General features: G+C 41.6%; 1 protein-coding gene across 1 annotated transcript in view; it reads left to right on the plus strand.

Annotated features, from left to right (window-relative positions):
* LOC133575721 (uncharacterized) overlaps positions 1–15,805 on the plus strand; it is a 29,057-nt gene extending 13,252 nt beyond the window's left edge. Inside the window, exons 4-6 of the mRNA XM_072912131.1 lie at positions 264–354; positions 4,798–5,052; positions 13,190–15,805. Coding sequence (XP_072768232.1) covers positions 264–354; positions 4,798–5,052; positions 13,190–15,021 — 2,178 coding nt within the window. The 3' untranslated portion in view covers positions 15,022–15,805. The remainder of the gene's footprint in view (positions 1–263; positions 355–4,797; positions 5,053–13,189) is intronic.
* The last annotated feature ends 212 nt before the right edge of the window (positions 15,806–16,017 follow it).

Here is a 16,017-nt window from a genome sequence, read left to right on the forward strand (position 1 = left end):
TTTAGAAAAGTACCAAAATGTTGGTATCAGGACAACACTAGTAAGAACGGAATTTGTCGGTTGATTCTTTGACTACCTTAGTAGTAATTTTTTCAACAGAGAGATTAATGTGTAGGATGCAGCCAAGTTAAGTAATCTCATTTTTGTTTGTTATAATATTGTCACCCACTTTGACTGTGAGGGTTATTTACTTTTCCGAGGTTAGGAATTGACCCAAAGACCTGTGTACTTGCAAGTACCAGGAGTGAGTCTTAATTTTCCAGTTTGTCATTGAAAGCCTTGCTAGTCTAGGTCTTGAGGATTCTACCATCGCTTGTTTTGTGGCTGTCAGCCTCGGTTCTATGTTCTTTACGGGTATAGAAAATGATGGAATGATCACTTAAGCCGCATACAGTAGTTCCACTTGTGGTGATCTTAGACTGGTCAGAAGTAACAACGAGGTCTATGATGGTTTAAAAGGACTCACTCACCCTGGTAGTTTGCTTAATGAGCTAAGTGAGGCAATGTTGGTGGCACAGCTTAGTGAAGGTTTTAAAAATGGGTGCATCCTTTCAGGACATATCTGTGTTCCAGTCCCCAAAAAGATGTAAACCTGTATCAACATGTTTACACAAAACTCACACACTCACCAAATACATTTTATACTGTAATCAAATGGTAAATGGGTTGTACTTGTATAGCGCGTTTCTACCTTTTTTTAAAGAACTCAAAGCGCTTTGACACTATTTTCCACATTCACCCATTCACACACACACACATTCATTCACACACTGATGGCGGGAGCTGACATGCACAGCGCTAACCAGGCCCATCAGGAGCAAGGGTGAAGTGTCTTGCTCAAGGACACAACGGACAAATCAAATCTAATAGTTTCACTGCTTTCACTGCTTCCTGATTCTGACTTACATGCAACAATAAGTGAAAGTAAACATTTATTTTCAATAACCAAAGTAGTCAACACTTGATTTGTTAAAAGAGCCTAAATGTGACTGACTTTCCTTCAGCGTGTCGTAGATGGTCTCCAATTCCTAAAGAGGAATTGTTGATGGAGATACTCCATAAAACACCACATAGTAAAACATGTTTTGGTAAAAGTTCCTTTTGGCCCAGCCAACAAAATGACCACATAAAAGTATTCTGCATGATGACAAAAACATAGCATGAATTAGGGCTGGGCGATATGGCCTTTTATTAATATCTGGATATTTTTAGGCCATGTCTCGATACACCATATATATCTGGATATTTTGCCTTAGCCTTGAATGAACACTTGATGCATATAATCACAGCAGTATGATGATTCTATGTGTCTACATTAAAACATTCTTCTTCATACTGCATTAATATATGCTACTTTTAAACTTTCATGCAGAGAGGGAAATCACAACTAAGTCAATTGACCAAAAGTGTATTTATTAAACAGTTATAGGTTGATTGGCTACACTAAATTGGCCCTAGTGTGTGGATGTGAGTGTGAATGTTGTCTGTCTATCTGTGTTGGCCCTGCGATGAGGTGGCGACTTGTCTAGGGTGTACTCCGCCTTCCGCCCGATTGTAGCTGAGATAGGCTCCAGCGCCCCCCGCGACCCCAAAGGGAATAAGCGGTAGAAAATGGATGGAGTTATTAAGCAGTGGCACAAACATTCATGTCATTTCAAAACAGAAAGTGCAAAATTGTCAGAGACATTTTAAAACAAGTTATTAGTGCACTTTTGTGCATGATGTCACTAAGATGACATATCAAAACAAGACTAAATTAAAGTGCACTTTCTGTACAGAACACCACTACAATTGTTTGAAGGGGAACATTATCACCAGACCTATGTAAGCGTCAATATATACCTTGATGTTGCAGAAAAAAGACCATATATTTTTTTAACCGATTTCCGAACTCTAAATGGGTGAATTTTGGCGAATTAAACGCCTTTCTATTATTCGCTCTCGGAGCGTTGTGACGTCACATCGGGAAGCAATCCGCCATTTTCTCACTTTCGTCGGTGTGTTGTCGGAGGGTGTAACAACACGAACAGGGACGGATTCAAGTTGCACCAGTGGCCCAAAGATGCGAAAGTGGCAAGAAATTGGACGAAATTTGTTCAAAATACGAGGCTGTGGGGAAAGCCGACGAAATGGTCAGTCGTTTGTTCCGCACACTTTACCGACGAAAGCTATGCTACGACAGAGATGGCAAGAATGTGTGGATATCCTGCGACACTCAAAGCAGATGCTGACATCAACTCCAAAACTGGACGGATCAGCTTTCAGGAAAAGAGAGCGGATGAGGGTATGTCTACAGAATATATTAATTGATGAAAACTTTATTCATAACTCGCGGTTTTACGTAAATTATTATACATAAACTGTGTTTACCAATAATTTAGCTTAAAAACATTTATTTTTTTCAATCATTCGCCTCAATCATTGGTATGTTGTCATCTACAAAACCATTCTGGGTATCACTCCATCTTATCCGTCTTGTCTTTTAACAAAGAAACAAGGAAGTCACAATCTTCGTTCAATGGATGTTCTGCAATTTGTTGTCCCCAAAGTAAGAACTGAACTGGGCAAGAAAGCATTTAGGTTTTCAGCACCGAAGGCTTGGAATAACCTACAATCGAACATTAAACTTCAAACCCTAGTTACGCTGAATGAGTTTAAAGCTTCTGTGAAAGGACTGCAGTCTACCTTGTCTGTATGCACATGTGTCATGTGAGCAAGTTTTAATGTTGTAAATGTGATGTTTTATGTATTTGTTTACTGTTTTTAATGTAACCTTGCTGCTGCCCTCTTGGCCAGGTCTCCCTTGGAAAAGAGATCTTTGATCTCAATGGGATTTTACCTGGTTAAATAAAGGCTAAAAATAATTCGAGTACATTCGGGTAGTCTTGTGTAATGCAGTATTTTGTGTCTATTTAGGTATGGTTAACCTGAGTGCTGAAATCGTGGAAAAATAAATGTTCTTAGCGCGCCTGAAATGGGCTGTCTGCACTCTCAAAGTGCATGTTGTTGCCAAATGTATTTCATATGCTGTAAACCTAGTTCATAGTTGTTAGTTTCCTTTAATGCCAAACAAACACATACCAATCGTTGGTTAGAAGGTGATGGCCAAATTCGTCCTCGCTTTCTCCCGTGTCGCTGGCTGTCGTGTCGTTTTCGTCGTTTTCGCTTGCATACGGTTCAAACCGATATGGCTCAATAGCTTCAGTTTCTTCTTCAATTTAGTTTTCGCTACCTGCCTCCACACTACAACCATCCGTTTCAATACATGCGTAATCTGTTGAATCGCTTAAGCCGCTGAAATCCGAGTCTGAATCCGAGCTAATGTCGCTATACCTTGCTGTTCTATCCGCCATGTTTGTTTGTATTGGCATCACTATGTGACGTCACAGGAAAATGGACGGGTGTTTATAACGATGGTTAAAATCAGGCACTTTGAAGCTTTTTTTAGGGATATTGCGTGATGGGTAAAATTTTGAAAAAAACTTCGAAAAATAAAATAAGCCACTGGGAACTGATTTTTAATGGTTTTAACCCTGCTGAAATTGTGATAATGTTCCCCTTTAAAACAAAAAGTGCACTTTTGTGCATGATGTCACACAAGATATGTCAATAAGTGTCAAATAAAAATGAGTTGCATAATAGGAAATCAAATAGTGTACGTCCTTCGCTATGTGGTAGGTTCCGGCGGACGTTATCTCCTTATGTCAATAAAGTAATTTGTATTCTATTCTATCTATGTCGTGAACTATTTTATTCATATGGTGCTGATATGGAAATGGTTGCCTTGGCATTTTGTTGGTGTGGCACCGAACGGAGATGTTGACATGCGGAGTAAGCACTCTTCATTCTCTAGCAGGTGACTTTTCAAATGATGCTGCATATTAGCATTAATGCTACTTTTTGTAGCATTACACAGCTACGCTTTTGCCCCACACTTGACAAATTACGGTTGTCTGTTCGACATAATCCCACTTGAAGCCAAACCACCGCCAGACGATAGACCCCGTGCTGTTTTTCTTGGGAATTAATTATTCCTTCATTTGTTACCAGTTTCGCACCTTCTTTCTCTTGTTTTACCACTCGCACCACAGCTAACGTTACCCATGCTGCTACCTCTCCGCTCCGCGAGGGCGTATAGGTATGTGACGTATGTAAGAAGGTGCGCTTGTTTAAGTCTCTGTGAGAAACAAAGACTAGAAAGAGTGAGAAGAGCCTGTAGTGTAATGCCCGCAGCTAAAAGAAACTGCGTGAGAACGTATACTCGAATATCACAATATAGTCATTTTCTATATCGCACAGAGACAAACCCGCGATATATCGAGTATATCGATATATCCCCCAGCACTACCATGAATGTTTTTTTAAGTGATTTTGGATTTTTTTAAATTTCCATGATATTGAAGTTGTGGTAATGACTCGGTCTTTACAATATCATGGATACGTTTAGAGATAAAGTTTAGGTGTCATAGACCGTGTACAGAATAAAATATATAAACACTTTACATCAGTGAATGTAAAGTTAAGAATGCCTCAATCAATGCTGCCTCGTACTTATAAAAACTTTTCAAATTGCCCCCCATCAAATTTCCAAGTCTTTTTTTATACTCACTGTACCAGTTTTGAATTACTTTTAGTGACTGGGACAAGAGGAGGTATTTCCTGCGTATTTAATGGTTGTTTTGCTACACGCTTTTAACACAACATAGGAAATAACACAAATAATGTCATTGTGTTAACAGTGTCAGTCCAAAACTATTTCTATTCTCTCTTTATCTTATTTACTTATTTACCCAACAGACATCCAGCATCCCCGCCACATTAAAGAGGAAGAGGAGGATCCAAAGCCCCCCCACATTAAAGAGGAAGAGGAGGATCCACAGCCGCCCCACATTAAAGAGGAAGAGGAGGAAGTGTGGATCACTCAGGAGGAAGAGTGTCTTCTCGGGCAGGAGGAGGCTGATCTCACCAAGTTTCCACTGACTGTTGTCTCTGTGAAGACTGAAGAGCATGAAGACAAACCACCTGAGTCCTCACAGCTTCATCACAGTCCAAGTAAGCACATATCATTTTATTCTCAGGGCATTCAATCCATCACAATTGGACTGTTCACTTTGTCTTAGAAGACGTTTGTCCTCTCATCCAAGTAGGCTTCATCACTTCATGCTCATAGACTTAGTCTTAAATCGAATCACTGGAATTTAGAGGGGAACTGCACTTTTTTGGGGAATTTTTTCTATCGTTCACAATCATTATAAAAGACATGACGATGGATATGTATATCTTTAAAAAAACATTCTAACTCATAAATATAAATAAAAGTCCACTTGCAATGAAGCCAATGGGAGGTCCTCTATAACCATCCAAAAAGCGCTAACAATACGCCATTTGCATTTTGTGGCTTGAATAGCAAGCAAGTATTAGTGATGTTGTTATTATAAGTGCTAACGCAGACAAACTATTTATAGCTTGTGTGTCTATGTTGACATCACCGGCTGTTGAGCTCCTTCCTCACCTCGGTGCTGGTGAGAGATTATTTCAGATCATGAATCGTGCCTCTCACCTGGATAGTAGAAGGATGAGGACGTACTCTGACAAGTTGGTACCCTTTGACAGCCAATTTAGACACAAAAAGACGCTTTGCTTTACCCCCCTTTTCCGTGCGATGATTATGAGTCATTCTTTATCCAAACGGGAATTTAACTAGATTCTATCAGTCTCCGTCATAGTGACAGCAGACCTTGTACAGTAAATGTTTTATTATTATTATTGACTCTCATGAAGTCTGCAGTGTGTAATTAATATTCAGTGATGTTAAAAAAAAAAAAGCAAACGTCGTGATACGTTTTTGAAATTAATGCGCTTATGAGCAAAAATATGTAAATATTACATCTTTTTAAAAATGTACCTGTTACTAAATGACATATATACCTACTGCATGTACATAAAACCTTAATGGAGGTGTTTGGATGTTTTTAAGTTCTTTGTCGGCAGAATAGTGCGACTCTAATAGCCTTTATTGTAAACAGATTTTGATCACATTTATTTACTATTTAGAATGCATAAAAAAGAAAAATATGTGTTCTTGATAGGCAAAATAAATAAAAAAAAGTGCAATTTCCTTTTAAGTGTAGTGAAGTATATTTATTTAGCGCTTTTCTCTAGTGACTCAGAGCGCTTTACATAATGAAACCCATTCTCTAAGTTACATTTAAACCAGTGTGGGTGGCACTGGGAGCACGTGGGTAAAGTACCTTTCCCAAGGACACAACGGCAGTGACTACGATCGAACCTGGAACCGTCGAGTTGCTGGCACGGCCACTCTACCAAACATGCCACGCCAGCCTCAGAATGTATTAAATGCTATCAATATCTCGTAAAAATCGTAAATACATCCTAGAAATGTCTCAATAATTCCCAAATACACATCAGCAGGTACCAGAAGGTAAGAAATGTTGGTTTTGCTAATATTGTGAAACAAAACACCAGATAATGTCTGCTAATGGGTGCCATTTTGCGGTCCTTATACACACACCATAGTAATACTTGTATCTCTGACTACGGTAGCCGTAATTGGCCAACAATCCATCAAGTGGTGCGGCTTCAAAGTCGTACTAAAACATTTTGACAGATTTTTGAGTGCCGTGTGTAATGTTCTTTATTTTCAATGGAACATTTAAAGTTTTGGTGTTGTTTACTGGCGTCATATCGCAGTCTACACATATCTTTTATGTGTGACTACCATCTACTGGTCACACTTATCATTACACCATGTACCAAATAAAATTGCTTTGAGGTCGGTAAGCACAACCAAAATTATTCCGTTCATTAGGCGCACCGGGTTTTATGGCGCACTGTCGATTTTTGAAAAAATGAAAGGATTTTAAGTGTGCCTTATAGTCCGACAAATACGGTAAATGAAAATAAACCTACCGTATTTTCCGCACTATAAGGCGCACCGGATTATTAGCCGCACCTTCAATGAATTGCATATTTCATAACTTTGTCCACCAATAAGCCGCCCCGGATTATAAGCCGCGCCTACGCTGCGCTAAAGGGAATGTCAAAAAAACAGTCAGATAGTTCAGTCAAACTTTAATAATATATTGAAAACCAGCGTTCTAACAACTCTGTCCCAAAATGTACGCAAATGTGCAATCACAAACATAGTAAAATTCAAAATGGTGTAGAGCAATAGCAACATAATGTTGCTCGAACGTTAATGTCACAACACACAAAATAAACATAGCGCTCACTTTCTGAAGTTATTCTTCATTCGTAAATCCTTCGAATTCTTCGTCTTCGGTGTCCGAATTGAAAAGTTGCGCAAGCGTGGGATCCAAAATGGCCGGTTCCGTCTCGTCGAAGTCATCGGAGTCAGTGTCGCTGTTGTTGTCCAGTAGTTCTGTGAATCCTGCCTTCCGGAAAGCTCGGACCACAGTTGTGACCGAAATATCTGCCCAGGCATTTACGATCCACTGGCAAATGTTGGCGTATGTCGTCCGGCGCTGTCTGCCTGTTTTAGTGAAGGTGTGTTCGCCTTCGGTCATCCATTGTTCCCACGCCGTTCGCAGTCGTGATTTGAATGCCCTGTTGACACCAATATCCAGCGGTTGGAGTTCTTTGGTTAATCCACCCGGAATGACGGCGAGTGTTGTATTTGTGTGCTTCACTTGTTTTTTGACACCATCTGTGATGTGGGCGCGCATAGAGTCGTATATCAACATGGACGGAGCTGTGTGAAAAAAGCCACCCGGCCTCTTCGCGTAAACTTCCCTTAACCACTCGCTCATCTTTTCTTCATCCATCCATCCCTTCGAGTTAGCTTTTATGATGACGCCGGCTGGAAAGGTCTCTTTTGGCAAGGTCTTCCTTTTGAATATCACCATGGGAGGAAGTTTCTGGCCATTAGCATGGCAAGCTAGAACCACAGTGAAGGACGACTTCTCATTCCCTGTGGTGCGAATATTCACCGTACGTGCATTTTGTAGTCTGGTCTTTACAGATGTAAACACACAAAGGAAATGAAACGAAATATCCGCGCGCTTCTTTTTCTTCCGGGGGCGGGTGGTAGCTTACAGTAGAAGAAGAAGCGCTTCCTGTTCTATGGGGGCGGGTGCTTACCTTGGCGGTTGCTTGCGTAGAAGAAGAAGCGCTTCCTGTTCTACCGGGAAAAAAGATGGCGGCTGTTTTCCGAAGTTGCGAGATCGAAACTTTATGAAAATGAATCGTAATATTAATCCATATATAAAGCGCACCGGGTTATAAGGCGCACTGTCAGCTTTTGAGAAACTTTGTGGTTTTTAGGTGCGCCTTATAGTGCGGAAAATACGGTAATAACTTAATTATTGCCGTCATCAATACATTGCTATGTCCGTGTGTTTCCTTCTTGGTCTCTGGATTTTAAATTGGACTAACAGGTCTCACTCTGTGCATTGCTCTCAGCACATGAGCATGTTTATTTGACAGTAGACTTATATGAACAAAGTGAGCCTCTTGTCAGTCATTCACAATCTTTGTTTCGGCTACTTGCAATTCTCCACCACACGTTTTCCTGTGTGCAGTAGTGTTGGTGACACTCACTTTCATGTTGTAGATGGAACTAGTCATTTTAATACAATGCTGAAGTACAGGCCTCCATATAGCTGGCCAGGATATGCCTGTTATATGATTATTTAATTTTGGGCCTTTTAGAATCTACATGTTTTCGTCCATTTGTGTCAAGGAGGTGAAATTAGGTCTGAAAACCTTTTGACAAGTTGACTTCATGTCCATTAGGACTTTTCAAAGTGTAGAATACCATCCACCTTAAACAGAATATTCTACTTTAAAAGTAAACTTGATAATTTATTTTGTGTTTTTGCATGACTTCCAGTCCCACACAAGCAGATTTCAGCTAAATTGAACCACCTTGTTTTGTCGACCACTAAATATAGAAGTCAGGCGGTGGAAACTGACACATTGACTTGAAAACAAAAAACGGGACGAGTCTGTCGCCGCCGTTCCACATTCAGTGGACATACCCGGTTACACTTACAAACGTTGCTTGACAAGATAAACAAAGAAACCATACTTGAGGTTCAAGGCACGAAGCAAAAATAAATACACTTTCAACCCACAGCACTCGCAGTTAGCGAATTCAACCACAAGATGGAGCCATAGCAGAGACAACAATACAGAATACAGATTTACACTGTAAACGACCTAATCTTTTCTCCAAGTTTATACATTAGTAACTGACATTAAAATCACAGGGGGCGCTGGAGCCTATCCCAGCTGCACTCAGGTGGAAGGGAATTTATCGCAATATAGATTTTAGGCCATATTGCCCACCTCTTGTAAAAAGTGGTCTTCTTTTCCTGTGAATAGAATAGAATAAAATGACTTTTATTATCATTATTCACAGGTACAATGAGATTAAAAACAACTCTAGTATCAGTGTGACAGTCTACAATTATGCAAAACATAGGAAGGAGAGAAAAATAATATTTGTGCAAAAGGAGGTAAGGTGCACAGTCCAGTCCTGAGAACGAATGTTCAGAATGTGTTGTTTAAATATTATACTACATACATATATACAGAAGCATTCAGATTGTGGGTGGAGAGTAAAAAATGCACACAGAGAGCTGCTAAACTATAAAATCAGTGCCTATGAGAGTTCACAGTGGTTATGGATTTGGGGAAAAAATGTTCTTGAGTCTGTTTGTCTAAGACCTGATGACCCTGTAGCTCCTTCCTGAGAGCAGCAGGTCAAACAGGTCAAAGCCAGGGTGGGAGCTGTCCAGGATAATGTTGGTAGCTCTGCTGAGGCAGCGGGTGGTGTAAATGTCTATGAGGGATGGGAGATGGCAGCCGATGATCCGCTGTGCTGCCTTTACCACTCTCTGGAGCCTCTCCCTGTCTGCAGTGGTGCAGCTGCCGTACCATGCTGTGATGCAGTATGTCAGCAGGCTCTCAATTGATGAGAGGTAGAAGGTCAGCACCAGGTTGGAGTCAGCAGGCTCTCAATGGATTAGAGGTAGAAGGTCAGCAGCAGGTTGGAGTCCAGGTTGTACTTCTTGAGGACCCTCAGGAAGTGCAGCCGCTGCTGAGCCTTCTTAGTGATAGCAGTAGTGTTCTCTGACCAGGAGATGTTGTCAGAGATAAGGACACCAAGAGACCGGAAGGTGTGCACCCTCTCCACACACTCACCCTATATCTAGAGGGGGGCGAGGTCAGTGCTGTGTTTCCTGAAGTCGACGACAATCTCCTTTGTTTTCTTGGTGTTCAGAGCAAGGTTGTTTTCTGAGCACCAGTCTGACAACTTCCGGACCTCCTCTCTGTAGGCTGCCTCGTCCCCCTTTGAGATGTTTGTAGAGTGGTCCGCGAACTTCACTATGTCAGGTTCAAACACTGATGACATCTATTAATCAGACAAGAAGCAAGGAATCATGCAGAGACAGAGTTCAATTTGGCTCATATGAGGAGAAACGTGTTTTGGGCTGTATTCTAGTTACAGATCCAAACTATATTCTAAACGTCCAACCCGCGTGCTTCCTCTATTTATTTGGAAGGACCCTGTTACGTCACTGAAGCTGTCGATGAGGGAAGGGGGTAATCTCAACAACTCCAGTTAGACACAATATATGATTATAGAATAAAAGAAAATTAGTTTACGTAGGTGATATCGCCTTGTCTTTGCTCTGTCTGCGTCACGGCGGTGTTCGGCCTTGGCAGTCAGCAGGCCGAGTCTGGACACAACACTGATAAAGACGGCTGGCAATCTTTTGGATTGCCAGCTTTGCGCAGATACATAAATCTCACAGATAGCACAGATAGAGAAATCTAACTTGAGCACAATAGCTAATAACTATAGTAACAGACTTTAAGCATACTAAAGTTATGTGATAACTTTACACATAATTATTTTAACAACTATGAGGTTGTTGTTGTGGGTCGAACTGCAGTCGTAGGTGTAGAGGCAGTACAGAAGAGGGCTCAGCACACAGCCCTGTGAGGAGCCGGTATTCAACGTGCGGTTGGAGAAGAGGTGGGGGCCGAGTTCTGGGGCCGGTTGGAGAGAAAGTCTTTAATCTAGGCACAAGTGAGGGGGGGGCGACAGTGTCCAGTTTTGTAATAAGGATGTCCGATATTATTGTATTAAAGGCAGAACTGTAAAAGAGCATCTGGACGTAGCTCTGCTGTTGCTCCATGTGGTGGAGAGCCACAGTGATTGCATACTCAGTGGATCTGTTCGCCTGATATGCAAACTGGTAGGGGTCGAAATATTGGGGGAGATAGTCCTTAATGTGCTGTATAAGCAGCCTCTCGAAGCACTTCATGATTACCGGGTTGAGGGCCAACCAAGAGACTTCTTCGGCACCGGGATTATTATAGGTGATTTCAGGCAGGACGGGAAGACTGCCTGGGCCAGGGAGAGATTGACGATCCTGATAAAGGTGGAGGTGAGCTGTTGGGCGCACGCTCTGAGCACCCTGCCAGGAACTCCGTCTGGGCCAGCAGCTTTCCTGGGCTTCACTGCCAGGAGCGCCCCTCTGACATCATGCTCTTGTACAGTCAGTGGTGTGGTGGAGGAGCCTGGTAGGGATGGGGGCAGGACTGGAACAGATGAGTGCTGCTGTGGTGTCTCGAAGCGAGCAAAGAAGCTATTTAGCTCCTCTGCTAGCAGCGCACTCAGGTCTGTTGTTGATACATCACAGCCTCTGAATTTGGTGATGTGGTGTATGCCCCGCCACACCTTTCGTGAGTTGTTGCTAGACAGGTGGGACTCTATACTCATCCTGTGGTCCGCCTTAACTTTTTTGATTCCTTTCGTCAGGCCAGCTCGAGCAGCCCTGTTCAGAGCTCTGTCACCTGACCTAAAAGCAGCGTCGTGGGCCCTGAGGAGTGAGCGGACCTGGCTGGTCATCCAGGGTTTCCGGTTAGAGAAAACCTGGATGATTTTATCGACAGTCACATTCCCAATGCAGAACTTGATATAGTCCAGTACAGTTCCTGTGTAAGTCCCAATGTGTTCGGCTGAAACAGTCCTGTAGGTCTGACACAGCATTTTCAGGCCAGGTTGTAACTGTCTTTATGGTGGGTCTGACTCTGCGTCTGAGAGGGGAGTAGGCTGGAGAGAGCAGGAGGGAAAGATGGTCTGACTGGCCGAGATGGGGGAGAGGTGTGGTTCTGTATGCGTTCCTGATATTGGTGTAAACATGTTCCAGAGTGTTCTCTTTCCTCGTAGAACACTTTACATGTTGGTAAAACTTTGGCAGTACAGTCTTTAAGTTGGCCTTATTAAAGTCCCCTGCAATAATGTGAAACCATCCGGGTGGACCCGCTGTTGTTGGTTTACGGTGTTCAGCAGGATAGAGAGCGCTGTGTCCACGTTGGCGTCAGGTCGGATGTAAACAGCCGTGACGATCATTAGAGAACAGTGTTGGTCTACGATTGTCCCGTTGTTACACCAGTTGTCATGCACGTAAACACAGAGGCCCCCTCCTCCGCTCTTACCAGAGTTCACAGTTCTGTCCCAGCGGAGCAAAGTGCGGCCTGCTAGCTTCAGGCTAGCATCGGGGATCCTCGGGTGAAGCCACATTTCAGTGATGGCCAAAACACAGCAGTCACGAACATAGCGATTTCCAGCAAGTTTTAATTCCAGGTCGTTCGTTTTATGCACCAGGGATCTGGCATGGCAGAGAAAGAGGCTCAGTAGAGGTGGCTTGTGTGGTTGTTTCTTTAGCCGTAGCATAACACCGGCCCTCCAGCCCCGTTTCTGCTTCCTCTCCCTTCTCCGACTGCGCCGCCCCCCAGACCCGATAACAATCCACGGAGAGCCCGGCGATCTCGCTATGTCTTCTGGGATGTCGTGCGTGTAGTGAAAGTCTCCGGAGACCGCTATCTGGTATTGGATGCCGATATCCAAAAGTGTCTAGCAGGTGTACTGAGTATACACAGAACCGATAGTGAAAGCACAGGTAAGAAAGAAGTAGGAAAACCATAAAGAATAGCACTGAAGAGGAGATCCATGAGCCGCTGCAATTGTGCGCGCCGCCATCTTAAATGTTATAAAGAGCAGTGTGTTTATTTTCAGGCCAATTCATATAATAACTTGTTATTTTAAGTACATGTGAACTTACTGAATGCCTCATGTGACTGATCAAGTCTGGACATTTCTCAAGCATGTTTGTCATTTTGTGTCCTGCAGACGTCTGTGAAGAACAACTTCTGCCTGAAAAACAGGAGTGTAGCTTCAGGATGGTGAAGGAGGATCCATCAAAGAGGAAGACCAGGCGCCACAGACCCTCTGGTGTCTCCTTTTCCTCTTTGACACAGACCCTGCCCTGTAAAAAGGAAGAGGAAGACTCACTGACACCCCACATTAAAGAGGAAGAGGAGGAACACAGCATCAGTCAGGAGGGAGATCATCTTGTAGGACTGGTGGAGTTCCCAGTGACTGGTGTCCCTGTGAAGAGTGAAGATGATGAGGTCAAAGGTGAAAGTGAGGAGAAGAGCAGCAGCTCAACACAACACATGACAACAGAAGCTGATGGAGACCACTGTGGAGGATCACAAGCAGACAAGCTCTTAGCTCCACTATCAGATAGTGAGGACACAACGTCACACTCTCCTGACACTGATGATGAAGACTCTAAAGATGATAAGACATGTCACACTGACAACACTCACTTCAAATGTTCTCACTGTGACAAAACCTTTATATACCATTGTCGTCTGAAAACACACATGAGAACACACACTGGAGAAAAGCCTTTTCCCTGTTCAATATGTGGTAAAGCTTTTGTACACAGTCAGTATTTGAAAGCACACAAGAGAATACACACTGGTGAAAAACCTTTTATCTGTTCAATCTGTGGTCAAGGTTTTGCACACAGTTTATATTTGAAAAAACACAGAACAAGACACACTAGAGCAAAATCTTTTATCTGTTCAATCTGTAGTAAAGGTTTTGCAGAAAGTGGCAATTTGAAAATACACATGAGAACACACACTGGTGAAAAACCTTTTATCTGTTCAATTTGTGGTCAAGGTTTTGCACACAGTTTATATTTGAAAAAACACAGAACAATACACACTAGAGAAAAATCTTTTATCTGTTCAATCTGTAGTAAAGGTTTTGTAGAAAGTGGCAATTTGAAAGTACACATGAGAACACACACTGGTGAAAAACCCTTTTCCTGTTCAATCTGTGGTAAAGGTTTTGTTGAAAGTGGCAATTTGAAAGTACACATGAGAAGACACACTGGTGAAAAACCCTTTTCCTGTTCAATCTGTGGTAAAGGTTTTGCACAAAATGACACTTTGAAAATACACATGAGAACACACACTGGTGAAAAACCTTTTTCTTGTTCAATCTGTAGTAAAGGCTTTGTAGAAAGTGGCAATTTGAAAGCACACATGAGAACACACACTGGTGAAAAACCTTTTATCTGTTCAATCTGTGGTAAAGGTTTTGTAGAAAGTGGCACTTTGAAAGTACACATGAGAAGACACACTGGTGAAAAACCTTTTTCCTGTTCAGTCTGTGGTAAAGGTTTTGTACAAAATGACACTTTGAAAAAACACATGAGAACACACACTGGTGAAAAACCTTTTCCCTGTTCAATCTGTGGTAAAGGTTTTGTAGAAAGTGGCAAATTGAAAGTACACATGAGAACACACACTGGTGAAAAACCGTTTTCTTGTTCAATCTGTGGCTTATCTTTTTCAAGGAAGGAACATTTGAAAGTACACATGAGAACGCACACTGGCGAAAACCCTTTTTCCTGTTCAGTCTGTGGTAAGAGTTTTTCAAATAGTGTCAATATGAAAACACACAAGAGAACACACACTGGCGAAAAAACACATTCCTGTTCTATCTGCAACAGAAGTTTTTGTAACCAATCATACCTTGTAGCACACATGATAAAACACACAGGAGAGAAAGTGTGTAGTTGCAGTGTGTGTGGTGAAGGATTGTCTTCTAAGTACCAGTGTAAGAAACACAAGTGTGCTGGTGAGAACAGCAGCAGCAAATGAAACTGCAGGATTTGAAATAAACTGTCAAGACTTTAATTTGGACTTTCTAACAACATCAGCACATATAACATGTGTGACATTGTTGTTTGTGTAACAATCTTTTTAATATGCTTCTACATTTATAGATAAGATATTTTATATTAGTGCTTTTTCCAGTCTAGTTCATGCATTAATATGCAACATTGTGTACTTTTATTCAAATTTTAACAGAACAATTTGACTGAAAAGGTGAGTGTAAACAGTACACAACATATTTTACATACAATAAACATTTTATGTGTATATATATTAATCAGACAATTTAAGACTTGTCCATAATAGTGTTTTATAGGTGTTTGAAATATTGAAGTGTTACATAGTTTTATATGTAATTGTTTATGATCCCATAGATTAGCACCTTTATATGATATACATATGTACTGATTCGCATCTGAAACATCTTCTGGACCACTTCAGGAAGCATATTATTTACTTTATATATCATCTGAACCAGTCTTATATACAATTTTAAAATGTGTGACTTTATGAATTATTTGTTTTATTACTCTCTTTTTGTAATATGATGATTGTGTTGTGATTGGTTTATATGTATGTCTCCAGACCTTTATGCAGTATAAAAGTGAGAGGACATAACTGAATTGTTTGTGGAAGAATGGTTTTGTTTTTACAAACTTACATTTGTGGATAAAACAAAAACTCCCATTATTGTGTTTTTAAAAAATGTTATGTTTTTTCTTTTCTTTTTAACATCCCCAAAACAATATCAATTTCAGAAAACAAGTTTGGAGTGGGGCTTCACAGTGGCAGAGGGGTTAGTGCATCTGCCTCACAATACGAAGGTCCTGAGTAGTCTTGGGTTCAATCCCGGGCTCGGGATCTTTCTGTGTGGAGTTTGCATGTCCTCCCCGTGACTGCGTGGGTTCCCTCCGGGTACTCCGGCTTCCTCCCACTTCCAAAGACATGCACCTGGGGATAGGTTGATTGGCAACACTAAAT

Source organism: Nerophis lumbriciformis, linkage group LG33 (genome assembly GCF_033978685.3).
Source record: "Nerophis lumbriciformis linkage group LG33, RoL_Nlum_v2.1, whole genome shotgun sequence".
Lineage (NCBI taxonomy): Eukaryota > Metazoa > Chordata > Actinopteri > Syngnathiformes > Syngnathidae > Nerophis > Nerophis lumbriciformis.